This window comes from Chiloscyllium plagiosum, unplaced genomic scaffold, assembly GCF_037043375.1.
Source record: "Chiloscyllium plagiosum isolate Xiang-an unplaced genomic scaffold, Cpla_swu_hap1 HiC_scaffold_34, whole genome shotgun sequence".
Classification (NCBI taxonomy): Eukaryota; Metazoa; Chordata; class Chondrichthyes; order Orectolobiformes; family Hemiscylliidae; genus Chiloscyllium; species Chiloscyllium plagiosum.
This window is the reverse complement of record NW_028270172.1, coordinates 33,085,098-33,111,841: the sequence shown is the minus strand read 5'-3', so window position 1 is coordinate 33,111,841 and position 26,744 is coordinate 33,085,098. Positions and strand designations below refer to the sequence as shown.

Sequence of the window (26,744 nt, the reverse complement as noted above, 5' to 3'; positions counted from 1 at the left end):
CATTTATTGCCTACCCCTAACTGATCTTGAGAAGTCAGTGGTGATCTGCCTTCTTGAACTGCTGAGTTCATTTTGTGTAGGTGTACCCATAATGCTGTTCAGGGGGGTGTTCCAATACATTGATTTGGCCATGATGAAGGGCTCATGCCTGAAATGTTGATTCTCCTGCTCCTCAGACACTGCCTGACCTCCTCTGCTTTTCCAGTAACTCACCCTCGACTCATACTGAATCAACAGCAATATATTTCCAAGACAGGATGATGTGTAGCTTGAAGGGGAACTTGCAGGTGGCAGTGTTCCCATGTATCTCGCTGCTCATCCTTTCATAATACATGCAGTGAATCAAATCTGCTAAATACTATGATGTGGAGGAGCTGGTGTTGGACTTGGGTGGACATGCTAAAAATCACACAATACCAAGTTATAGTCCAACAGGTTCATTTAGAAGCATTAGCATTTGGAGCGCTGCTCCTTCATCAGGTGACTGTCGAGCATAAGATCATAGGACACAGAGTTTATAGCAAAAGATTAGTGTCATGAAACTGAAATGATATATTGAACAAACTTGGATTGTTAAGTCTTTCATCATTTAGAAAGGGTCACAGATTTCAATTCATTAATATGTAAATCCCAGAACTACTATTAAGTCACCTTTTCAAGATACCTTTTGTTATAAAACTTAAGTTGACATCTGAGCTTAGACAGTGCATAAAGGTCAGAGTCTGTCTGGTTTTATTTCCAATGTGGAATTTACAAAATATCACGTGCATTGACTGCCTGCAGATTGTGCACCTTTCAAACAAAATAGAACATATTTGCAGAAACATTCTATTTTGCTCAAAAATGCACAATGTGGAGGAAGTCAATACAATATTTTGTAAATTTCATATTGGAAATAAAACCAGTCTGACTCAAAACTGGGATACAGACTCTGATCTCACACCTTTATGCACTAAGCTCAGATGTCACCTTTTGTTATAAAACTTCAAGTTATCTCAAGAATGTGACTTAAAAGAAGTTCTGGGGTTTACATATTAATGAACCGAAACCTGCAACCCATTCTAAAAAATGAAAGACTTAACAGCAATCTAGGTTTGTTCAATATATCATTTCAGTTGCATGACACTGTAATCGTTCGCTCCACAATCACCTGAAGGGAGTGCTCTGAAAGCTAGTGCTTCTAAATAGACCTGTTGAACTACAACCTGGTATTGTGAGATTTTTAACTTTGCTAAATACTAGCACTTTTGGTTCTCGGGACCTCTGGAGGATGTTTAGTTGCATCATCCAGTCGGCTGTTCTGGCTGAGGATTGTTGTGAATCAGCCTTTCTTTTTCACTGATGTGCTGAGCTCTTCCATCTTTCAGGATGTAAATATTTATGGAGCATCTTATTCCTCGACTGAATTGTTTACTTGTCCACCATCATTCATGACAGGACGTGGCAGGACTGTAGAACTTAGATTTGATTTATTGGTTATGGAATCTCTTAGCACTATCTTTCACTTGCTGCTTATGCTGTTTGACACACAAGTAGTCCTACTTTGTAACTTTACCAGGCTGACACCTTATTATTCGGTATGACTAGTGTTACCCCTCACGTGCCTTCCTGCAAGCTTCATTGAACCAAGTTGATCCCCTGTCTCGACAGTATTTGCAGAATGGGGGATTCGCTGAGTAATGAGGTTTAAAATTGATTTGGGTGCACTATTTTGCTGTTGCTGGTGGCCTGAAGCACCTCATTGATGTCTTAAGTGGCTACATCTATTCAAAATCTATCCATTTAGCACAGTGGTAGTGCCACATAACATGATAGATGGTATTCTCAATATACAGACAGAACTTTGTCTCCACAAGGGCTGTGCTATCATGAACAAATCCATTTGTGGCAAGCAACGAATGAGGATGGGGTCAAGTATATTTTTCCCTCTTGCAGTTCTAGCATCTATGTCCTTTAGTACTTGGTCATTAATGGTGCTGTTGAGCTACTCGAGGATGGACATGGTCAAGACCCGTCTCCTACCCAGGATACATGCAGCACCTTTGTCACTTGCGAAGGAGTACTGGTTCATAAGCCAGCTAGGGTGAATGAGACATGGTCCTCAGCAGGTTTCCTTGACCATTTTTGACCTGAAGCTGAGAGACTTCATGGGGTCCAGAGACACACCGAACTCTCCCAGGTCAACTCCAATGTGATAGTGACCAGGATTTTTATACATTTTGATAGAGATATAAATATTAGGTATGTCAGCTTGGATAACTTCCCTGCTCTTCTTTCAAAGTTTCATGGCATCTTGTACATCTATTTGAAGGGACCTTGATTTACCATCTCAACCAAGAGACGGCATTCTTGACATGGCAGCACTCCTTCAGTCCTGCACGTGAATGTCAACTTTGACTTTTCTGCTAAAGGTCTGGAGTTGGGCTTGAAACCTTGAACCGTGATTCAGCCTTTAGAGTGCTGCCAACTGACACTATCATTATTACTGAGTTACCAGACTGAATACTCTATTTTTGCTTTAAAAGCACTTTTTTTTGCCAACCTGAACAAGCAAGCATTCAGAGTCTCCGTTTCACATCAGCCAAGATGCTGAGTTTTAAGTTTTTTTAAGGGAGACTGAACCCTCAAATTTGTACATCAGAGCAAGAGTGCTCTCAAACTAAATGCTCATTAAATGAGGGAGTGTCACATGCCACAGGGAATGGAATAACTAAAAAAAGGATCAATACTAAGAAATTGGCATTAACATTTTTTTGTGTGTTGTAGTTATTACACAATTAAAATTTGATTCACCACACTATGTTATACAAATAATTGCTGGTACAATGCAGTAGACCTTCACTTCAGAGGTCATTGCTTAGATCAGTACAGCAGGATTCATAGAAGTCTGCTCCATTGGCAAACTTGTAGAAATTTCTTCATGAAATGCATGTTCATAGACTTTGCCCCTTGCCAATGAGAAAACAGACAAACAATACAGCTTACAGATTGGCATAGCGATGGCTATATTGAGGTCGCAGGATGGCCAATGACAGAATACCTCTTAAATAATAGGGTGTGCACCTTTGAGATAGAACAGACACATCAATAGGACAAAATAGAAAAAACTTCATTTTGCACCTCATTGCTCAATATTTGGTTTAGGAGTGTATGACACTTATACTAATGCTATATTCCTTGACAACTTTACCCCTCATCTAGAAGAGTAGCAGATAATACGTGCAAGACTTCCAAAGAAACCAAGCTCACCCTTACTGTAATGAAATTTAAAGAAACCTTGAAGTCATTAGATGAGTTTCAGGGGATTATTTCTTACATGCTGTGGGGTAAAATGGGGTCTTTTGAACTAGACAATGGCACATACACACACAAGGATGAATTAGCTTAATAGAAATATTTAATGTATTATGACTAATTAGTTATCATTACTTATTATGTTCACTTACCTGCATCTCTCCAAATCTGTAGTAGGACATCTTGTACATGAGACAGTTTAGTAAAGTTGGAGAGCCAGCTTTGCTCACAAGGAACTCTCCCTGTGGCGTGAAGTAGTCACTTTCCTAGAAGTTGCACAAAAGAATGGTTAGTTAGCACTAACAGAACAAATACAATGTTAAAAATCCTTGAATAAACGCCTGATAAGTCTACAATAAAAATGCAACAAATTACCCGGATGTCCTTTGGATGCTCGCCTTCTGCTATCCTGACCATCCAAAGAAACTTGTTGATATCATCACCAGAGTAACCAATCACACCACCAAAGATGATGAGCACATAGTCCACATCCAGACTCCGCATTATCTGGTAGGCTGCACTCTCATTGGAAGACATTGCTTTTCCAACCTGAAGTTTACATACAATCAAAATTACCTTGAAAAAGCAATACATAACTAAACATTGATTCAATCAAATCAAACAGGTAAAGGTCCAAATCTTCCAAGAAGCAGCACTCAACAGCTGATTTAGAAAATGCAGAGCAATGTTCCACTGGTGACTTTCTCTGCGGTGTTGGGATCTGTGCTATGGGGATGGGGCATTCTGTTTTAGTGTAACAAGCTTCTATATTCTGCTAACTATTCATTGATGAACATTGACGAACATTGACAAGCTTTGATGCATTTAAACAGTTTGCAGTGCGTTAAGTTAATGGGCAAATGTGTGGATAGTTAGGATGGCAGCTAGATAGTGAGGGTGTCGAGGAGTGGTCGGAGGAGAGATTGCCTAGTGGGAACAGTTAGGGTCGAGTCAGAGTGATTGGGGGGGGGAAAATGGAGAGATTTAGATAGTAAGCTGTGTACTTAGTAGGATTTTGGTTAATTATCTAGATAAAGAAGTGGAAATGTCTAGGTTATAGTCAGAGCTCTTCAGAGGATCCCAGTGAGCAGGAAAATATCCACAAGTTTGAATTTCCCAGGTAACTCTAAAGAGGTCAATACATTTGGAGTTCAGTGGGTCCCCAAAGAAATTGGTGGTCGTATGTCCGGTATCTGACTATCTAGAGATCGGAAAATGTAAACCAGCACTTCCTTAATTTTCAGTTTCTGTCACTTACATCTCATCTCCACAATGAATGATACTGCTTACTCCGCCTTGAATAGTTCTAATCTGCAATTCACTTTTAAGCAATGAGAAAGAAAGCCCACAGTAATGCTCTGCCCTGTATGGACAGACATGGATTCCATTGAATAAGTGACAGTATAAGGGATGGAAGATCGCTATAATGTAGAAAATGTAACAACAGAATGGAACAACATTCTTTTCTTTTAAAAGAGGAGATCCTCTTTGAATGAATCATAGAAAGCGAACATGTAGGTGAAGCACGTAATTAAGGAGCTAAATGCTATGGGTTAGACTTCAGTGCAGGGGAATTTGGACTAAGAGTGATAATACCTTCCTATATGCCAGGAGTTAGGGGGAATAAGTTTGGCTTTTGAACCCCAAGGATATGTAACAAAGGTTCAATAGATTGATTCCCGGTTTGGCAGGCTTGTCTGATGAGGCAATTTGAGTAGCAAGAACCTGCATTTACTGCACTTTAATAGAATGACAGGTGATCTAATTAAAATATAAAGCTAAGTGGGCCTGAAAAGTAAATGCCCAAGAAGTTGTTCCCCTCAAGAGAACTAAAGACCCGTCTCAGATTAAAGGAACCAAAATTTGAGAGAAGATTTGTAGCTCGGGTGCTCGTTGTTGTGGTTCTGTTCGCCGAGCTGGGAATTTGTGTTGCAGATGTTTCGTCCCCTGTCTAGGTGACATCCTCAGTGCTTGGGAGCCTCCTGTGAAGCGCTTCTGTGATGTTTCCTCCGGCATTTATAGTGGTTTGTCTCTGCCGCTTCCGGTTGTCAGTTCCAGCTGTCCGCTGCAGTGGCCGGTATATTGGATCCAGGTCGATGTGTTTGTTGATGGCATGGCACTCATCCACAGGCTCCCAAGCACTGAGGATGTCACCTAGACAGGGGACGAAACGTCTGCAACACAAATTCCAGCTCGGCGAACAAAACCACAAAATTTAAAGGGACCAAGTTGGCTAGTTAGGACTGAGGTTGAGAAATTTTCTCATTTGGAGGTTTGCAAATCTTTGGATTACTCTATTTCGAAGGGGTAAGGAAGCTCAATTCCTCAATTTATTCAAAACTGAAATCAACAGATGCTTGGGGACTTAAGAGATATAGAGATTGCGTGGAAACGTTGGATTACAATAGTTCAACCATGATGTTTTCAAATTGTGGAGCAATAGTTGAGAAGCCAGACAGTTTAATCCTGTATTCAATTACATGATGTATGAACATACGAAGGAGGCGGCGCTCATTTAACCTTCTAAGCTTACTCTTAACTCAACCAGATTATGGCTGATCGCATTATGGCCACAACTCTACTTTTCTACTCTACTGCATGTTAGTCAGGATCTAGCTACATCTGCCTTAATCGATGATGCTGCCTCCATCTCTCTCTCCAGTGAATGGAGTTCTATTAACTCATTACTCTCATAATGAAGATGAGCAAAAATCTTTTTTCTAAGTTGGAATCCTCTAGTTCTAAGCTCTCCAATAAGGGGAGACATTCTTTCAGCATCCAACATGCTAAGTCTCCTCAATATCTGACTTGCTTCAATAAATTACCGTACATTTTTCTACTGCAATGGTACAGATTCAATGTGTTCTACATTTTCTCAGAGGATAACCCTTTCATCCCAGGAAGAAGTTGAGTGAATGTTCTTCCTTAAATAAGGAGACTAAAACTAGACTCCAATACTCTAGATCTATGAGCCTCCTATGTAGCAAAACATGTTTTTATATTCTATTCCCCTTATAATAAATGACAACATCCCATTTGCCTTCCTAATGACTTGCTGTATCTGCACACTAACTTTATATGATGCATGTACCAGGACACACAGATTTTTTTGTATTGCAGAGTTCTGAAATCTCTTTCCATTTAAATAATATGTAACCCGTTTATTCTTCTTGCCAAAGTGGATAAATTCACAATTTTCCACATTATACTCCACCCTCCAAACTAACTTTGCAGACCCATGTCCCCTTTACAACTTATGTTCCTATCTTTGCAAACTTAGCAACCATAAATTTAGTTCTGTCATCCAAATAATTAATATTGATTGTAAATAATTAAAGCCCCAAAAGTGATCCCATTGATCTACTAAATACATCGGCCACCCATCTGTGCCTTTCAATTTCACATTAACTAGTGAATACTCAATCCTCTCAATCAGCTTACCCCTTACACCAAGCTACACAAAACTGAAACCAGAGTTTAATACAGAAAGAACAATCTCTGAAATCAAATTAGTCGGGGGATGATGCCAGATGAATTGAGAATTCCAATGCTAACACCCCTGTTCAAAAATGAAGAGAGTAGAGCTGACAATTACCAGCTGGTCAGCCTGATAGTGGTGGGGAAATGTTTAGGATTAATGTGGGACAATCATGCGGGGGCTATTCGTGAAAGCCAGCACAGCCTTCTGAAGGCAAATTGTGATAGGCTTATGCTGTAAGTTCTTTTATGAAACAACAAGGTGAATGCCACATGTATGAATCTTTGAAAGGCATTTGATTAAGTGTCACATGATAAACTGGTTAGCATAATTGATGAGAATGGGATGAAAGTGGCAGCAGTTACACTGTTATGAAACTGGATGAGGAACAGAAGGTAGACAATTATTGTGAATGTTTTTTTTTCCCAGAGGAAAAGGCATCTACACTAATAGTCACCAGCATTAGTATTGGAACCACTGCTCTTTTCAACTTAAGTCAAATGACATGGACCTTGAAATACAGGTCATAATCTAAAAATCTGAAGAGGACATGAAACTTGGGAATGTAATGAAGAAAAGAGTAACAAACTGCAGGACGACAGAGATTGGGGAAATAGACATACAGCAAGGTAGATTTTATAGGGTGCTCACCTTTTGATTTTTTTCCCTTTCCCTTGCAATTTCTACTACTTCAAAAACAAGACTGTTTAGACTAATATTAAAGCAGAAGTGCTGACACCAGGTTGTACGTGAGATGCCACGATTTGAAGAACCAGTTATTTCAGATAATTTTCTTTTCACCTATCTGCTTAAAGCCTTCAGAGCAACACCACCTACACAAAATAACAGAGAAAGCCCTAAGGGCTGGGGAGATGAAAGGATGTCTCTGGTCTGCTTTACAAAATTGGTTACCAGCTGATTAATTGGAGATATTCCTCTAATTTTAAAATTGGAACAGAATCAAACTGGCATTGTTCAACTTGCTTACCAGTGCAATATGGCTGTTGTTCCATGTGTTATTATCCACCAGAGTTGTCCGATTAGCCATTCCCGCAATCTGATACCCATAATCCCACCAAGACATCACTCGAACATGTTCATCTGTATTTTGTCGCAACCAATAATATGCTTCACGGAAATCATCTAGGATATTACGTGTCCTTTTTGGGGAAAAAAAAGTTAAAATGATTAAAATCAAAATTAATTCATTTTAGTTCTTCCATGTGACAAGGGTCAGCATGTCACCTTCCTGACCTGTTGCAGTCCATGAGGGGCAAGTACAGTCTCGGTGCTGTTATGAAGGTCAGCATTTGTTGTCTAACCCTAGTTGTCAATTGTCAACCTCAATGCTGTGGGTCTGAAGTAACAAGTCAGCCAGACCAGGTAAGGATGTCAGATTTCCTAAAGGACATTCGGTGAACCTTATCTTTATGGCAAATTGAGTGGTCATATGGTCAGCTTTATTTATTAATTTATTGTTTATTTTTAATTAAATAAAAATATCATTTGCAGCGGTGAGATTTGAAATCATATCTGAGGAGTTCTGGATTACTAGTCTATTGACCTATGGACTACAGTTCTGCCTTCTTTCATGTTTTAGTCTACCTTGGTGCTGATGTGGACTCCCCCATTGTTGAGAATGAGCATATTCATCGAGCTGCTTTATACTGTTGTTTGTTTAATTGTCCACTGACATTCATAAATGGGCACGGTGAGGCTGCGGAATTTTAATCTGATTTGAATTAGATATGAAGTGTGGATACAGAAAATCTCTAACAAAATGGTTGAGTCTATTAACTATCCAACACCTTGCAGCTTTTTTTACATTTACCCTAAAGTAAAAACGGTTTGCATCTGTTTGAATAACAGTTCATTAGAGATCTGGACAAATTAGAAATTATATTTTAATTATAGGAGATGCATAGAAGAAGAGTAATTAGCAAATGTCTTAAATTGAGAAAATTCCCCTTTTATGTTGAATTGGCTGCAAAATATCAATGTGGATCATCTGATAAAATGTCACTGCCCTGAAATGTCAGTCCTATTTCTCTCCACCACATGTTGCCTAATCAGTTGCGTATTTCCTTCAATGTCTGCTTCTATCACAGATTATTAGCTTGTTTAACTGCAATTTCGTGACCTATTACTTCACCTTCCTGGGTGAAGATTCAAAAGGAGTCTTAAAAATAAATTTAAAATTTAACAAATTGACTTCAGAGAAGAGCAAAAAAAAAAATCACTTCTGGATCTGTTGTAGACTAATTGTAAGATTATTAGAGATTGATTGCTATCAGTCAGAAATTCTGTAATGACCATATCATTCAATTACAAGGATAGTAGAAGGCAAATTAGATGGACTTGATCTCCTCGAGCAATTCCTGCATTCTACCTTCACTTTGATTGCAAATATGCGAGAACCAATAAACAACTTCAGATCTTTCAAATAAATACTTTTGGTGATTCATTCCAAGTTCTGCTTCAAGTTCAGCAAAAGGAGTGCTTTCCTATCTCTTTCTGCTTATATAATCAGGGAAAGTTTGCTAATATGCAAATGTCATGGCAGATCAAAGCTCTGTTTAATAGGCTCAGGTCAATTAAATTGTCCACCAATGCAAGGCAAGACACCACCAGGATCAAGAACAAGACGATCAGGTATGGTACAGAACACACAGAAGCAAAGATAATCCTCCTCTACTCTAACAATAGCTCACCTACTACATCAATGTGAATTCATGGTTTTTGAATTTGTAACATGGACCAAAAATACAATACGGAGAAAGTGAGGACTGCAGATGCTGGAGATCAGAGCTGAAAAATGTGTTGCTGGAAAAGCGCAGCAGGTCAGGCAGCATCCAAGGAGCATTCCTGAAGAAGGGCTTATCCCGAAACATTGATTTTCCTGCTCCTTGGATGCTGCCTGACCTGCTGCGCTTTTCCAGCAACACATTTTTCAGCTCTAATAATACAATACTACAATCTCCTTGCTCTTTCTCAATCTTGATCTCAATCTCAAAAAACAGCACTGGTGAAAAAGCAACTTCGAAAAAAAATCAGTCATGAACAACTGCTAAACAGGACGACTGTTAAACAGTTAGACTCAGGTTTTCAAATTCTCTCAAACCAAGGGACTCTTAACATCTTTAACCATAGCTGCCCTTACCTTCCGAAACACCCCATGTCCTTTGTAAGGACATCATTTACATCTGTACATGTATTTGATCAGTTTTGCAAGCCAACGAGCCCTGGCGCAATAAGTGAGGAGGCAGCCTTAGAGCAGCACATGGGCAGCAAGTCCTGGGCAGAGACCATTGAAGAGGAGGCTGTCCTGGAATTTACCTTGGAGCAGCTGAATGCTAATATGGAGTAGACTGGGGATTGAAGTGGAGTGGAAATGCTGAACCAGGGTTAGGTTGTGGGCAGTCAGCCCAGAGGCACTGTGTTGAGCTGCTACAATGTAATGTATATTTGTAATTTCCTACCTTACTTTAATGTCAAACCATTAATGATGTCTTTTTTTTACTTTACAGAGTTGAAGATAAAATTATGTAACTGCTTTATTCCTCTGCTGTATCCAAGGATTGTACCTCGGTACTCGTACCTAAGATGTCGTCATAAGACGACAGACATGGTAAAAATGTTTTAACTGTACTTCTACAATGGAGTATACGTGAAAATAAAAGGATATTCTATTTTTTTTCAGGGTAACAGGCAATAAAACTCACTCTTTCACTAAAGAAAACCTGGGAATTAGCTTTCTTTAATTTGGGTCTGGTTAACTAAGTGTGACAGCTGTATGTTAAAAAGAAAACCAACTGAGGAGACTTTTTTTAAAAAGGCTAGTCATGACCCAGTCCTCATTTGATTATAACATGAGTATTTGCAAATTGATGCGGAATAGGATGTGGGCAACTGAGCTTTAGTTCAGCTAAAGTTTATAATGCAGAGAAGGGGAGTAATTACAGCAGGGATGAGGTAACATTAGATCTAAAAGTTAGCATTTCTGGGAAAACGATAAGAGATTGGAAGATGAATTTAGGATTGAATAGTTGTGGACAAACTGATTCAACTAGAGGAAATGGCCAAGAAGAGAGATGGAATCTGTGGCAGTTTGTCAAGACAGAGGAATGTAGGGAGTTTTGGTTTTGATAAGATGGTGTTGCCATTGAATATAAAGGGAGAAATAGGAAAGGGAGCTATTTACATTGTCGGTTTGCGAGAGCGCCAAGGAAGAAAATTGGGAAAGTATTGGGATAGAAACACTGGTGATGCATAGTTGTAATTTCTTTCTGTCAGGAAATTCCAACAGATTATGAAACTAATTACATTAGTTTGAACCTGTTCAACATAACTAATGTATGTTAGACATAACTAATTCTTACTACCTTGAGTACTATAAGTAGCAATTCGCCTATATGTTACTAAACATCACACTCGAAGTCAATAGGAATATTGGGAGACTGACCACCCCCCACCGGTATCACTGACACTGATCAAGAAAAACTCAACACCTAGTTCAGTCTCCAATGAAACTAAGACATTCAAATTTTGGGTTGATATATTTTTGAAAGCTAAAGTTCAAAGCCAGTTTGAAAAAAAAATTAAAAAGCTGTGTGACCTCTTGTAGAAAGTAGACTGTACCGTTTCTGCAAGTTTTACATCAAAAGGAGAAGCATGATAATTCATAATCATTGGGAGACACCCCAACCTTCAGATTTCACGTTTGAAGTTTTATTCTGAGGAGACTGTGAATAGTATTAAATTTATCTATATTAACAAATGCCACAAAGTGAAGAAACATTTTTTTTTAAATTCCAACAGATGCACACATTTGAAGTATAATTCAAACATTCACTTTACTTTTGAAAGCCTAGAAAATAATTGCTTTATCATACAAAACCTAAACACTTTAAAAGGGAGGAAAACCAGTTTAGACAGTATAAGAAATATGCTCTCATGCTGTTTTTTTTGCATCCTCATCCTGATAGCACAAGATGAATAGAATTGACTTCATGTCTCTTTGCAGCAATGTTTAAATTCAGAACAGTGATTATTTCAGGAAATCCAAAAACAGTTCAGAAATAAGTTGTAAAAGAGTACATTTCTGAGTAGTATAAACTAAATATTGCCATTACACTTTCATTAAAAATGTCACAAGCAAACAATCAAATGAAATCATATTACCCTAAATGACAAATGATAAATGAGAAGGGAAGACATACCCATCATGATTGTAAGATGCCAGGACCACACTTGGGCTGGAGTATGCATTGCTAGTCACCCAGGTGCAGTGTACAGCAAACATCATCAGTAACATTAACATCAGCATCGTAACAATACTCTTGATATTTGGACCAAGTCCCTCTTCAGTGTTTTCTTGTTCAGACACATGCTTTCTCACCTTGCCAGCCTACAGCAATCAATGAGAAACAATGCTCAGAATAGAGTTTAAACAAACATAGGGGTAAGAGACCTTGCACATCATTGCCATATCCCAAGACAAAAGAACTCTCACTTTGAAGTTACCATTTCACATTATGTTACTTTGGGTACCTAGTGGGAGAAAAACCTTTACTCAAAACTTATTAGTAAACAGCAGTTTCTGTGTAAACTACAACATTTGAGAGGGGAAAGATTTAAAAAGAGACCTAAAGGTCAACTTCTTCATTCAAAGGGTGGTACATGGAATAAGCTGCCAGAGGAGACGGTGGAAGCTGGTACAATTATAACATTTAAATGGCATTTGGATGGGTATATGAATAGAAAGGGTTTAGAGGGATATGGGCCAAATGCTGGCAAATGGGACTAGACTAATTAAGGATATCTGGTTGGCATGGACGAGTTGGACCAAAAGGTCTGTTTCCGTGCATACACTTCAATCACTCTATGGTTTAGAAAGAGCACATAATATACATACATTGCAGAAAGAAACAAAACAAACTTGGCAACCGGACTAAGCAGGCTTGAACTTGCAAGTAAGTGTATGAAATGTTGAGAGAGCTTTATAAAAATTGTAGAAGTGAGACTAAGTTTTAATAACTGGAGCAACCAGCTAAATAGGCATATAAATAAATCCAACAGCAACTCTTTAGATTTGATTACATTAGATTATCTACAGTGTGGAAACAACAGGCCATTCGGCCCAAAAAGTCCACACCAACCCTCCAAAGAGTAGTCCATCCAGACCCATTTACCTTTGACTAATGTACATGGGGATGCCTGTGTGGAGTTTGCACAGTCACCCGAGGCAGGAATCGAACCTGGGTCCCTGGTGCTGTGAGGCAGCAGTGCCAAAAGATATCTCCTCGTTCTTTTAAATTCCAATGAATATAATCCCAGTCTACTCAGTCTTTTCTCATAAGGCAACCCCCTTAACACTGAAACCAATCTAGTGAATCTCCTCTGCACCCCTCTAGTGCAAGTACATCTTTTCTCAAGTAAGGAGACCAAAACTACATGCGGTACTCCAGGTGTGGCCTCACTAGCACCCTGTACAGCTGAAATACAACCTCCCTTTCTGCATAGAACACACAACTAGTGTTAGTCTCAAATGTATCTTTGTCCTTTACCTTATCATAGAGATTTCCAGAATTCCTCTTGTCATCCTCATCACTGCTATCCTCAACAGGTGGACTTTCCCTCTGTGTGTCATCACCCAGATAGTGTTCAAATACATTGGAGAATGCAATGGCAGATAGCATGCAGACAACCGGGGTGAGAGTCAACATCAGACGCACCATAACTCCAGCAAAGTAAACAGCACTGATTGCATAAAGGGCAACTGTGGAGAATTCAGGTCACAGGTATTAGCTTACATTCATAACTTTACAAAAGTTTAAATTAAATTAGAAATAAAAACCCTGTTATTCTAGAGTTTGCATTCTGAAAACCAACCATCCCAGCAACAGTATGTTCTGTACTTGCAAAAGTTATTTTATGCTATAATAGATACAATGATTGGGTTCAATCTGTACTAAGCATACTTCAACAATTTACCAAATTGAAACATTTATACTCAAAATGATGGCAATAACATTAAAATTAATTTTAATAACTCAAAACAGGATCTATAGAAATGTCCTTAATCATAGTTCTACAAAAACCAAATTGCAATGTAAACTTCATCTCATTCAATAAATCAGCATTTTCAGATTTTAAAAAACACTAATTGGGGAAATCTAACAATTCATTCAATCGCATGCTCTTTACTTCCCCACATCTTTCCTCTGCTTTTCAATGCAGTTCTGTTCACCAGAAAACAGTTCATCATAAACAAATCAGATAGCACGTACTTCTGAACAGGAAAATACTACATTTTCAGATTTCTACTGTGCAATAACGTTTTCTTGTCATACAATGACAGGCCCAGTTTAATCAAACTTAAACTATTTCAGATAACAAAGTCTTATAAATCTTCCTTCCTTGAGTATGTACTGGGGCATAACTGTTCATCAAGCAATGAGATAGCTCAAATTTGCAATACAGAAATTCAAATTCTCAATTTGCAGGTGATTGAGCATTTGTTTTATCGCAAATTCTTTGATTTCATTTTATGGAAAGTGGGCAATAGTTTGGAACTAGAGATGATTATATCTGGCACTTTAAATTTATGTAAATGATCATGTTGCTCACTAAGCTTCGATGCAGATTTATTTCACACACATGGACACATATAGATTCACATCGATATTCATAGTTTCATTTCCAAATTAAAATTTAACATTGCGTGCCAATATCCTACTCGCAGAATACTATGAAATGAGAAATGTTAGACACCAACATTGTGAGATGTTCAGTGCCCTTTGTGAATCTGTGAATAAACAGAAGTTTAAAAAAATGATAGAATGAGATACAAGTGCTCAACATTCTTTTTGTTGATTATTCATATTATCCTATTTTATTACCTGCTCTTTGACTATGCATCACCTGAAATCAACAGGACAATTTGCATTCAAATACACTGCCATAATTATCCTTGCTCAATTACCTCCAGCTTTATAAGGTGTCCAATGTTTCTAGTCCTACAATTAATCACCATTTTCCACTGAGCTGTGACTGAATTCAGAATATCATTACAGATATTTTGAGCTTGCACTCTTTCTGCAATAATTGCCCAGGCTATTTTTACAATGTCCCTAGTGACTACATAAGAAATAAAAACAGCAAGTTGGCTCTCTAACTACTCATGCCCAATGCATTACCTACAAATTGATTTTTTAAAAAAGATTAATTCCAGATGTGGCATCACTGATTAAGGCAATCCCTAATTGCCCACAGAGCAGTTAAGAGTCAATCATATTGCTGTTTTTATTTCTTATGTAGTCACTAGAGACATTGTAGAAGTAGCCTGGACAATTATTGCAGAAACAGTCAAAGTAGAGCAGACTTGGTAAGGATGGAAGTTTCCTTCCCTAAAGCTCATTAGCTGTTCCCAACAATTGTCAATTATTTTGTGATTACTACTTAGTTCCACACTTATTGAATTCAAATTTCATTTCGTTCCATCATAAGCTTTGAATGCAGTACTTGGGTCTCTGGATGAATACTGTAACAATAGGTCATCACCTTTCCTGATGTGAAGCTTCTTTTGTTTTATTCTTCACTTGCACATCCTCTCAAAGCTGTATTTTTCACAATTACAATTCTTCAAAACAATTATTGTTAAATTTAAATTAATTGTAACTCCAGGTAGAATGCTTAAAGTGGTTAAACTGCAAGCTCTACCTTGTGGCATTTTCAATTATTTAACATTTAATCTAAAAATAAACAAGGTTTCCTTACCAAATACTCTTTCATCATTAATGTTTTTGATGCAGAACCACAGGCCGGCTGGGAAAGTGCAGACCAATATGTGAAGGTCAAAAAAGAAGGAAACCCATGTTGTAGGTTGATGCTCAGATACAGAAGCAATGATGGGAATATGGATTTTTGCGTATCTACAGAAAAAGAACAAAGATTCATTTATACATGTTCCATTTCAACAATATAAACACTGAACAGGATCATAAAAGTTCAATGCACACAAATGCAAGGAGGGTACCATAGCCTGTATTAGCAGTCTGCATTTTGTAAACAAAGCATTTATAAAGTGTTTTGAGTCCACTTGCAAACTACACCAATTACTTCAGCTGGCAGGTTGGAGCCTGGATGTAGATTAGTATCATATCAGATGCTCGTACTCAACTTCTTTCCTGACCCCTAATGTCTGCACTTAGGTCAACACAATCTCATTCGCTTCCCGAGCTGAGAAATTCACTAGGGTTGCCAAGGAGTTATCAGTAGTGCAGTAGGTGCTGACGCTTCTGTGAAATTGACAGGTTGGAAAGCCATTGATCACTAAAATAATGCTATACTTCGTGTCATTGCTTAGGTGAATGGCTTTTGTTTACAGGCTTGTTTGAAGAATGCGCTTCATTGCTTTACAGTTGATTTCTAACATTTTTGATGTCATTTCTGCTACCTTAAATTTTACCCTGTTAGATCTGTACTTCTGGTCAGCTTTCAGTACAGCATGGGTCAGTTTATGCTGCTTGACTTTGGACTTCTGCAGAGGATCAGGAAAGTGGAAACAACAACATCAACAGTGCAGTCTTCTCCTCAGCCACAGGTCGGAAGAGATAGGACCCAACTCTAGATTTAAGAAGGCAACGCTACCAGCGCAGGGATTCCAGACCAGAATCAGTTCTCAACATAACTGTGGCTGTGTCGTGTTAAGAGGCTCAGGCTTTCGAACAGATCATTACCAGCACTTGCATCTTCCTACAGTAAGGTCCCCTTCTCAATGGACATGGTGGTCATCCACAACAATTGCTATTGAGGTCACTAACTTCCATGAATTTCTTTGCTTTCAGCTTCTTCCATGGATTTGCTAGTGATATCTGCAGGATTCCACTATTTGGTGCGAAAAAGTGGATTTCCCAGGTGATTGTGCAATGTTTTTCAGACCAACACAAACATTTACTTTGCCATTTTGAAAGATCAATCAGAACTTGAAAATTCTTGGCTCTGCAATCATGGGATCACAGCAACAGATGCAGGAAGTCAGTGATTGTACATGTGACATCAGAGATGCCTTCAGATCAACTAGTTAAGTTTAACATTCAGCTACATGACTACTTGAAGGATTGCATGCATCACTGCAAATATTCCACACACAGCCACGAAGCCTTCATTCAGTACGTGTTATATCTCCTATTGGTCTATGCATTTCCAGATTAAGCAAATGGCCTCTTGGAGAGAAGGGCTACCCTCTAAATAAATGTATTAGTGGCAAAGCTTTTTGTCAAAGGAAAGATATATGTGAAGCTGAGAAATAATAATTCAGCAAGCCTCTAGGTGGCCAAAGATGTAATTCAGTTGCTTGGAAAGCTCAGGGGCATTCTTTAATATGCATCAGCAAAACTGTTCAACAGTGCTTTTCTGTACCTTGCACAGCAGAACTCAGTACAAAGAACTGGAGCTGCAGGAAAGGAAGAGGAGAGCTACTCTTATCCTGAAGGAGCTTGACGTGACCCAAGTCTTTACAGCTGAAGACAATAACAGCATTCCAAAAATACTAAATGGGAAGACTAATGGAACTAAAGAGTGATAAGTTCCCTGGACCTGAAGGACTACATTTTAGGAAATTAAAAGGAATTAGCTACAGACATAGTGGGTGCAATGGTAGTAATCTTTCAAGAATCTTTACTCTAGAAAAATTCCAATGATTGGAAAACAGTCAACATAACACACTTATTCAAAAAGGGACACACAAAAAAGGTACTGCACATAGCTACTTAAGGAGATAAGTTGATGGCAGCATATTAGCATAGATCAGGACCTGACTAGAAGGCAGTTAGAATTTGGGGGGCATTTCTGGGATTGCAACCTGTGACAAGTGGAGTGTGAAGGGATCAATGCTGGGTCTATAATTATTTACAATATATATCAATTACTTGGATTAGGATAGGGAATATGCTATCGCCAAGTTTAAGGTGACATAAAACAAGTGGAAGGGCAAGTTTGAGGATGATGGAGTCTAAAGAGGGATACAGACCGGTTAAATGAGTAGGCAAAAACTTAGATGGAATACAATAAGAGAAAAAGTCAGATGATACACATTGGCAGAAAGAATAGAGGAGTTGGTACTGTTAAAATGCCGTAAGATTACAAAAAGCTGTAGCAGAGGAATTCTGGGGTTCACAAAAAGCTTGCATACAATATCAGCAGGTGATAGGAACACAAATGGAATTTTTCCTTCATTTCAGAGGAAATTAAGTATAAAAATAAGGAAGGCTATTACTTCCTACTACCCAGAATACCAAGAACAAGTTTGGTTCCTTTATTGAAGGAAAAGCTTACTGGCATTAGAGGCAGTCCAGAGAAGGTTCACGATAGTGATCCTGGGTGTGAGGCAAGAATGAGTCAGTTGGGTTTGTACTCATTGGAGTTAAGAAGGATGAAAAATTGCCTTATTGAAACATTCCTAGTAGGCTTAACAGGGTAGGTGCTGAAACTGTGGTTCCCTATGTGGGCATCCATTGTGGACTAGAGGACAATAATAGAAACAAGGGATCACCCACTTATGACAAAGATAAGAGAATTTCTTCTTTCAGAGAGTAGGGTATTGGTAGAATTCGTCACTGCAGACAGCTATAGGAGATTAGGTTATTAAATATATCCAAAGCTGAGATGGATACATTTTTTAAATCAGTAAAAATCAAAGGCTATGAGAAAAAGGCAAACAGAGTGGAGTTGAAGATTATCAGATCAGCCATAATATTATTGAATGGCAAAGCAAACTTGATGGGTCAAATAGCCTATTCTGTTCCGATGTCTTTGAAAGTGATGTTTATGACTACTGAACCAACTGCCTGAAAAGCCCTCGTAGACTCATCCAGACCTCACTCAGATAATCTAATTATGCTGAGTTCACTGTTTTCTTCTCTCAAACCAAATTACTTACGTAGTCAATAATTTCTCCATTTCATTCATACCATTTATTTGTCTTCCACTATGATCTCAACATTCTCTAGGCTAACTTCCATTTGGATGGTTCAGGGTAACAATGAATTTAACTAGACAATGGAGATGTGGAAGAAAGCACCTGATTTTACTCTAAACTCTTCAAATATACCAGAGCAATAACATTGCTATAAACACCCAAGTATTTACTTCCATTTCCAATTAACTTCTAGGTTATACCAACTTGTGATTTCAGCAGGTAGCTTGTTTCTCTACTCTTACAGCTGAGATGTTGTTGGCCCTCTCAGATTAGAGGCCCATTAGGTTCTGCCATAGACTGCTCCATCTGTACCTGTGTATGCAGACTCTGGCAGGAGATAGCATGTAAGCTCTAATCCAAATTCACTTCTCTGCCAACCAAAAGTTGGAGTACAGTTTTCTGCACTTTGGTAAACTCTCAAGGCTTGGATTTCCTCTATCTGGATGAAGGTGAGACATGTGTGCAGGCGTTGCTGATATGCTCAATGCATATGCATGGAAGTACACACTTGGTCTGAGACATCATGACATTGATGGTAGAGGTGCCGAAGATGTACAGGACTGCGCACACGTTTTGCTATTCCTCCAGAATTGATTTCAGCATTTGTACTCGGCTGAGTAGAACTAGATGTGTTCTTTCCAGGACTCCAGTTCATATTATGCCCTGTGGCAGCAAGGTCAAGGGAACAAATGCTGTGTTTGGAAGAGCTGGAACAGGCAGAATGAGAGAGACAGAATTTGAGATAGGAGAGCAACTCTTCAGATAAATTGTCTTTTCTCAATTCACTGCTTTTCCAATCAAACTCCACTGCCTCTATGTTCTCAATAAGACAACTGCATCTGTAATTATCCAGCCCCTGACCTAGGAGGGGTCACCATGTAGAGCAATATTGTACAGATGACTTTGCTTGGATTATTGCCCTTCTGCTTTATCGTGGACTCCTTGCGATATTGAAGGTAAGCTTGCCTGCTGTCCCCATACGTTTCAAACTCTGTTGTACTGCTTTGGTGGTGGATGTGTACAAATTGTGTCAATGCTTGCTTAAACCTCTTGGCTTCCCCTAGCCAATTCTCTATCCATGCCAATACACTATCTCCAACATGATAGGTTCTTATTGCTTAACCTTTGAGAGATATCTTGTTGAATGCTTTCTGGAAGTCCAAATACAACACATCTACTCGATGCCCTCTTATTCAGGCTGGTTAAGACTTTCTCGAAAAACTCTAATAGACAGATGCAATCTTCCTTTCATGAAGATATGCCAACACTGCTTGATGAATTATGATTTTCCAAATATTTTGCTATTACTTCCTGAATAATTGATTCCAATATTTCTCCACCAATACACATTAGACTAATTGGCCTATATTTACCCACTTTTTGATTCCCTCCCATTTTCAATAGAGCTACTGGCAGTTTTCCAATCCTCTGCAACTTCTCTAGAATCCAAGGATTTCTGGAAAATTATAAGCAATGTATCCACTATCTCTGTAGCTACTCTTTCAGGATCCTAGGATGCAAGCCATCAGGATCAGGAGACCTATCTGCCTTTGGCCCCCTCTGCAATACATGGTATAGCTATGACTGGAGGGCTACCCTGGTTCACTGTCACTCCCTGGAGGTCTGCACTCTTCTCCTGCAAGACGAAATAAACAGGGGCAGGAGTATGAGAATAGGATTGTATGGCAAGAATGAAATGACTGTTATAGAGGTTGACTACAAGGAATGGATGTGATATTGCAATAAGATGAGGGTGAATCATTTGGATGGGGATGTGAATGGGTGCCAAGAGAACAAGTGAGAGCAGTATGACTGGTGCTGTAAGATCTGTTGGTCTGTGCACAGTGCAGGTGAATGCCAGACAACTGGCATGTCAACTTTCCTGCCCTCATGAAGTTACTGAGCTTCTTGTAGCAATGAACGCTACAGCACAGGACCATATTCATCTACTCACTTTATCTGCCACACTCTCTCTATTTGAGAGGTTGTCCTTTTCTTCCCAGCTGTGGGAAATGCCTCTCTATGGTCCTCACAACGTGAAGCACAATCTCCAGTGAATCATCAGGGAACTTGTTGGCGTCTACCAATTTCATGCTTTTATTTTTCTGATTGCTGAACTTTCATTTATAATTTCCTGAAATGGAGCCAGTCTCAATCCTGTGAGGGTCCCTTCAACAGAAACAGCTTAATTGACAGGCAAAGGTCATCATCACATTCTCATTCTGATTGGTCATGAAACCTGAAGACACTGCAATTGAACAGCTATGGCAAAGATCACTCCAATGGTACTGCTTCCCTTAATGCAATCAGGTCAGTTTCATTAAAATTCTACACTAAGGTTCCAATCCTGTCATTAAAGGAGAATGAGAAAATGAAAATTCAGTTCTCGTCATAACAGGTTCATCAAGTTCTCTATTCACCACTACAATAAAAACAAAGATCAACATGATTTCTAGGTGGTAGCATTTCCATTCCTTGTATGAATAAAGAATAAGCACATGTTTCCTGCATGCACCCATTGGCTAATTGCCCCACAAAGACAGAGGGGTGCATCCCTTAGTGGTTGGTTTAGTTTGCCAACAAAATCCACATAGCAACCATTTTAATTAATATTCCAGAAGAGTGAACTGAAGGAGATGTACGCCAGAGTTAAAGGTTATTGAGTGGCCCTATAATATTTTATGGTGTTTAAAAATATCTTTTATTGCTACAAACCCAATAGCACTGCAAGAATTATGACCTGCTGCCACTGGAGTACAACACAAAGGAATTTATCCGTCACAAGATTTTGACTATTTGAGCAATAAAGCTAGATTTGCCCAATTAAATCAGCTTTTGCTACTTGCAAATTTCAGTGCAATAATCAAGATTATAAATACCAAATCTTAATCTCTTGATGAATCTAAAAATTTTAATAAACAACCAAAACAATTAATCTCTTACATTGAGACTTCTGCAGTTCAGTAGCAACAGAGTCAAGTTTTGGACCAAAACTGAAGAACTTATAAATGCAAACCAATACAATAATCTCCGCCTCTCAACCCATTCAATCACATCACCCCCTCAAAGAATAATCACACATACATAGGTCTTGGACATCCTTACCCTGTATCCCAGAGTGAATAAAATCTCCCACTCCACGGGGCAATATAGCCTGGAACAAAAGAAGTTGCAACATTTGCAATAATGTTTCCCCATTTCATAAAGTAGTACAGCTGGTTCTGCTATAATGCACGTTTCTTCAACGCGAATTAGCTCTAACGCAATTGAAGAATTTAGATCATTATTTGTAGAACGCAAACTTTCCTTACCTGTATTGGCTAAAATGTGATTCTGGCCCCATTAATTTGAATGTGCAACTATTGCTCTAATTTCTTATAACGCAAGATCATGCGAGAACAGAACTATTACATTATATCAGAGCCGACCGCATTTTAAATTCAAACTGAAGACATCCGTGTAATCAGGTGGATACAAATTCATTATAAATTTTAAAAGGAGATACTGAACACCATCACAAAATGAACCTATAGTTCTGGAACACGACAAATCACAAAAGAAAAATTGCAACTCCAACCATTTACCATCACCCAGCAAAAAGGAATTCAAAATATGGCTGCACAAGACATTCTACCTCAGGAAAAACAAGGCAATCTTCAACTACACAAAATTTACCTTACAAGACTCTAATCCAAGCCAAGAAAAATTTTCTGTTCCTACTTCTTGATTCACAATTTTGTGAAACATGACAATATTCATCCATGTATCCACCTTCGTTACTCAACTCTTCATATACAAATTCCCATGCACAGGAGGAAACATCTCCTGTTATGTTGAGACGGCACAATGGCTCAGTGGTTAGCACTGCTGCCTCACAGCACCAGGGTCCCAGGTTTGATTCCAGCCTCGAGTGACTGTCTGCGTGGAGTTTGCACATTCTCCCAGTATCTGCGTGGGTTTCCTCTGGGTGCTCCGGTTTCCTCCCACAGTCCAAAGATGTGCAGGTCATGTGAAGTGGCCATGCTAAATTGCCCATAGTGTTAGGTGCATTAATCAGAGGGAAATGGGTCTGGGTGGGTTACTCTTCGAAGGGTTGGTGTGGACTTGTTGGGCCAAAGGGTCTGTTTCCACACTGTAGGGAATCTAACCTAATGTAATCTAATCTAATCTCATGTCTTGCAAAGACTTTAATGTCAGTGTCAGTTAAAACCTTCTGTCCCCACATCTTGAAGGACTCATTCTAGGGAAAGAGAACAGAATTCAAGGCTGATACCCCTATGCAGTACTGAGGGAGAGCTTGGTGACTGTCTTTCAGATAAGACATTAGCAGAGGACCCAGCCCAAGTGGATATGAAAGATTCCAAATGAATGGTATTCCTATTGAATAAGCAGCATCTCTGGTGACCTAGTCAATATTCATTCCTCACTCAACAACATAAGAGCAAATTACCGCAGTGCTGTGGGGAAGTTTGCTGTGTACAAGCTGGCTTTCAAATTTCCAACACTAAAACAAAACTACACTTCAAAAGTACTTAATTGATCCTAAAATGCTCTAGACATTCAGCAATTCTAACATTTGCCATTGTTCTAGCCTACTTGCTTCAAAAATTAATCAATTCAAAATCAAGACTGATATCCCACATATTAACTCCAAGGGGAATTATTGGCTGCTTTAAGCTAGTTAAGTTTCAGTTAGCATCTTCTCCTATGTAGCTGTTCATCAAATGATAAATTAGAAATGTAATAATCACAAGATATAAAAGTATGTTGTCATAGCCAATTATTCTTAAATTCACAGCCTCTTTCTTTCACACAAATTAAAAGGTCTTACTATTAACACATCATCTCAATTAAAATTCACTTCTGTATATGACAGAAGGACACCGTTCAGCTCATCACGTTCATCCCGGCTCTCTGTGGATCTACCTGGTCAGTTCTACTTTTCTTCCACGCCTCAGCCCAGTCCCAGAGTGCTGCAAGCATATTTCCTTCAAGTACATATCATTTCTTTGGCAAATCATTATTTGTTTACACATCTATTAAACTCATGGGCAGTGTGTTTTTGGTCGTTACCATTTACTGCTTAGAGTTCTTTCTCTTATTTCCTCTGCATGGCTCGCCACAAATCATAAATTCACACTCCTCTAATTATAGACGCAGACTTTTACAGCACAGAAAGGTGGCATTCAGTCCATCACATCTGTGCCAGTCCATGAAGATTTGACTACACTAACTTTTGGCCCATAATTTTCAAGGTTATAGCAACAAAATTAAATATTTGAGCACTACTTAAACATTTTGAGAGCTTCTGACTCCATCATCCTTTCAAGCAGTGAGTTCCAGACTCCCACCACCCAAGTGAAAAAAAAAATCTCAACTGTCCTCTTAACCTTCTACCTTTTCCCTCACTTCCTGGTCAGTGATCTCTTTACTAATGGAAAAAAGTGGTTTCTTTTCCACTCTATCTATACCCTTATCTGGTATCCTCTAATCTTTGCTGTTCCAAAGTAAACAACCTCATAATTTTCCAGTCTTCCATCATAGTTCAGATAACCAATCCAGGTCAAATCCTGGTAAACCTTCTCTGCACACTTGGTAGTGCATTAAGTCTTCCTATAAATGTGTACCAGAGCAATTACTCCAGTTATGGCCAAACCAAAATTTTAGACTGTTCCAGCAAAACTTCCCAGCTCTTGTATTCTATGCCTCAGCTAGTAAAGGCAAGTATCCCATACGCCATCTCAACCAACAATTTACCTGCCCTGCTACCTTCAGCAATGTGACATATCCACAAAGTCCCTTTGGTTTCAATACTTTCCAAGGTCCTACCATTCTTAGTGTAATCCCTTGCTTTGTTAGTCCTCCTTATATGTATTCCACCTTACTTTTTCTGATTGAATTCCATTTGTCATTGCTTTACCCAGCTGACCAGACTGTCAATATTTACTTACAGTTTGCTGCTATCCTTCCCCAACAACTTTTGTGTCATCCACAAACTTCTTGATCTTACAATGGCACACTTAAATCTATATCGCAGAAACACTGAATAAAGGAGGAGTAGGTCATTATGCCTTCAAGCCAGCTCTGCCATTCAATATGATAACGCCAATTATCCAATTTAGTATCCTGTTCCTGCATTCTCCCCTATCCTTTTGCTTCCTTTGGCTACAAGAAATATATCTGCTTCCTTCTTGAAAACATTTTATGTTTTGGCTTAGTGACCTTCTGTGGCAGTTATGTACATGCCAATATACAAGAAAATAGCAAGGGACCCATCACTGAGTACTGTAGAGCCAAAGTACACAGTCTTCGAGGCATAGGAACTTTTCCTCTATCACCATCCACTGTTTCCTGCATCCCAGCCTATTTTTGATCAGTCTGTCATGAGGAAACTTATCAAAGCCTTGCTAAAGTCCATGTAGACCATATCAAATCCACTACCTTCATCAAGACTTCTGGCACACAACTTACCCTGAACAAATCCATGCTGACTATTCCTGATTATTCCGTATCTCTTCAAGTGCAACTATGTTCTGTCCCTTAGACTTTTTTCAAATAACCTCCTCACTGAGATTGCTGACTGGCTTGTAATTGAAGGTCAACTCCTACCTCTAATTTTTAAATAATGAGACAATGTAACAGTTCTCCATTCCTCTGGTTCTTCACTTGTGGTCAGACAGGATTTGAAAATTACTGCTAAGACCCGTGATACACCCCTGATCTCAGTCAATCGCCTGGGATACATCCATTTACTTTCCTTGCAACTATTCCTGAGCAGACCTCTGAAGTCCATGTGTGGCAGTGGTGCCTGGAATCAGAAGTCAATGCACTGGCATACCAGTCAACGGGTGCAGGACTCTGAGTGGCTGCATATCTCACAGCTTAGAGGAAATGCTGCCTTTCACACAGGCCTGCTGATTTATTCACTTCTTAAGCTGCTAAATCCAATAGTACTTTCTCTTTCAATATTAATTTCTTACAGTATTTCACTGTTAAACATCCTGATATCTTTCTCACGTTGTTCTTTTCTACTATGAAATCTGACGCAAAATATTCATGGACTGGGCTCACATTTTCTGGATCCACACACTGATTAACTCCATGGGGCCTAATCTTTCCCGAGCTAATCTCTTGGTCTTTACATATTTAAAAAAAACCTTTTAGGATTTTTCTTTATTCTACCCACCAATGCTTCTCCATTGATTTCCCAATTTTCCTTACATTCACTCCTGCCTTTTTCATACTTCCCAAGGAATTCTAACATATTAAGCCATTCGCTTCTTTTTTTTTCTTAATCCTACCCCCTACATCCCTCGACACCCAGGGCTCTCTGGACATTATAGGAGCACATTGGCCCTGTATTCTCATTATTTGCTCCTTAAATGCCTCCCACTGCTTAGACACAATTCTATCTGCAAATAGCTACTCACAGTCCATTTGGAACAAATACATCTTAGTAAAATTAGCCTTTCTCCAGTTTAGAACTCTTTTAGAAATATCCTTTTCCACAACTATTGTAAATGAGAATTATGATCATTACCTCCAAACTGCTCCCTTACTGACACATCTGCTTGGGCTTACTTCTGAATACTGGATCCAGAACTGCCTCCTCCCTTATCGGGCCTTCTGTGGATTGACTGAAAATGTTCTCCTTGATGCAATTTAAGAGTTCTTATTCGCTGCTACCTTGCACATTAAAACTACCACAGTTAGTATTTGGGTATTTAAAATTGTTATTGCATTATTATTCCCATACTTTTCTAATGTTTTATTACGTGTTTGATAGTTTCTTTTTCTGACTGTGTGGAGGCCAATGTTACACACCCAACAGTGCTCTTGTCCATCTTGTTTTTTGCTTCAATCAATTTGGCCTAATTTGATGATCCAAGAGATCATCCCTCCACTGTAACTCATTCCTTGTTATTGCAACAGTACTGTTCCTTCTACATGCCCTCCATTTCATCCGAATACACCACTTAGGAAGATTTAGCT

At 38.9% G+C, this 26,744-nt stretch overlaps 1 protein-coding gene across 1 annotated transcript in view; it reads right to left on the bottom strand.

Annotated features, from left to right (window-relative positions):
- stt3b (STT3 oligosaccharyltransferase complex catalytic subunit B) overlaps positions 1–26,744 on the bottom strand; it is a 116,785-nt gene that overhangs the window by 2,450 nt on the left and 87,591 nt on the right. The window contains exons 8-14 of the mRNA XM_087978587.1: positions 21,858–21,906; positions 15,551–15,705; positions 13,339–13,550; positions 11,992–12,179; positions 7,761–7,932; positions 3,670–3,843; positions 3,447–3,560 (exon numbers count right to left, since the gene is read on the bottom strand). Of these exons, the coding sequence (XP_087834713.1) occupies positions 3,447–3,560; positions 3,670–3,843; positions 7,761–7,932; positions 11,992–12,179; positions 13,339–13,550; positions 15,551–15,705; positions 21,858–21,906 (1,064 nt within the window). The remainder of the gene's footprint in view (positions 1–3,446; positions 3,561–3,669; positions 3,844–7,760; positions 7,933–11,991; positions 12,180–13,338; positions 13,551–15,550; positions 15,706–21,857; positions 21,907–26,744) is intronic.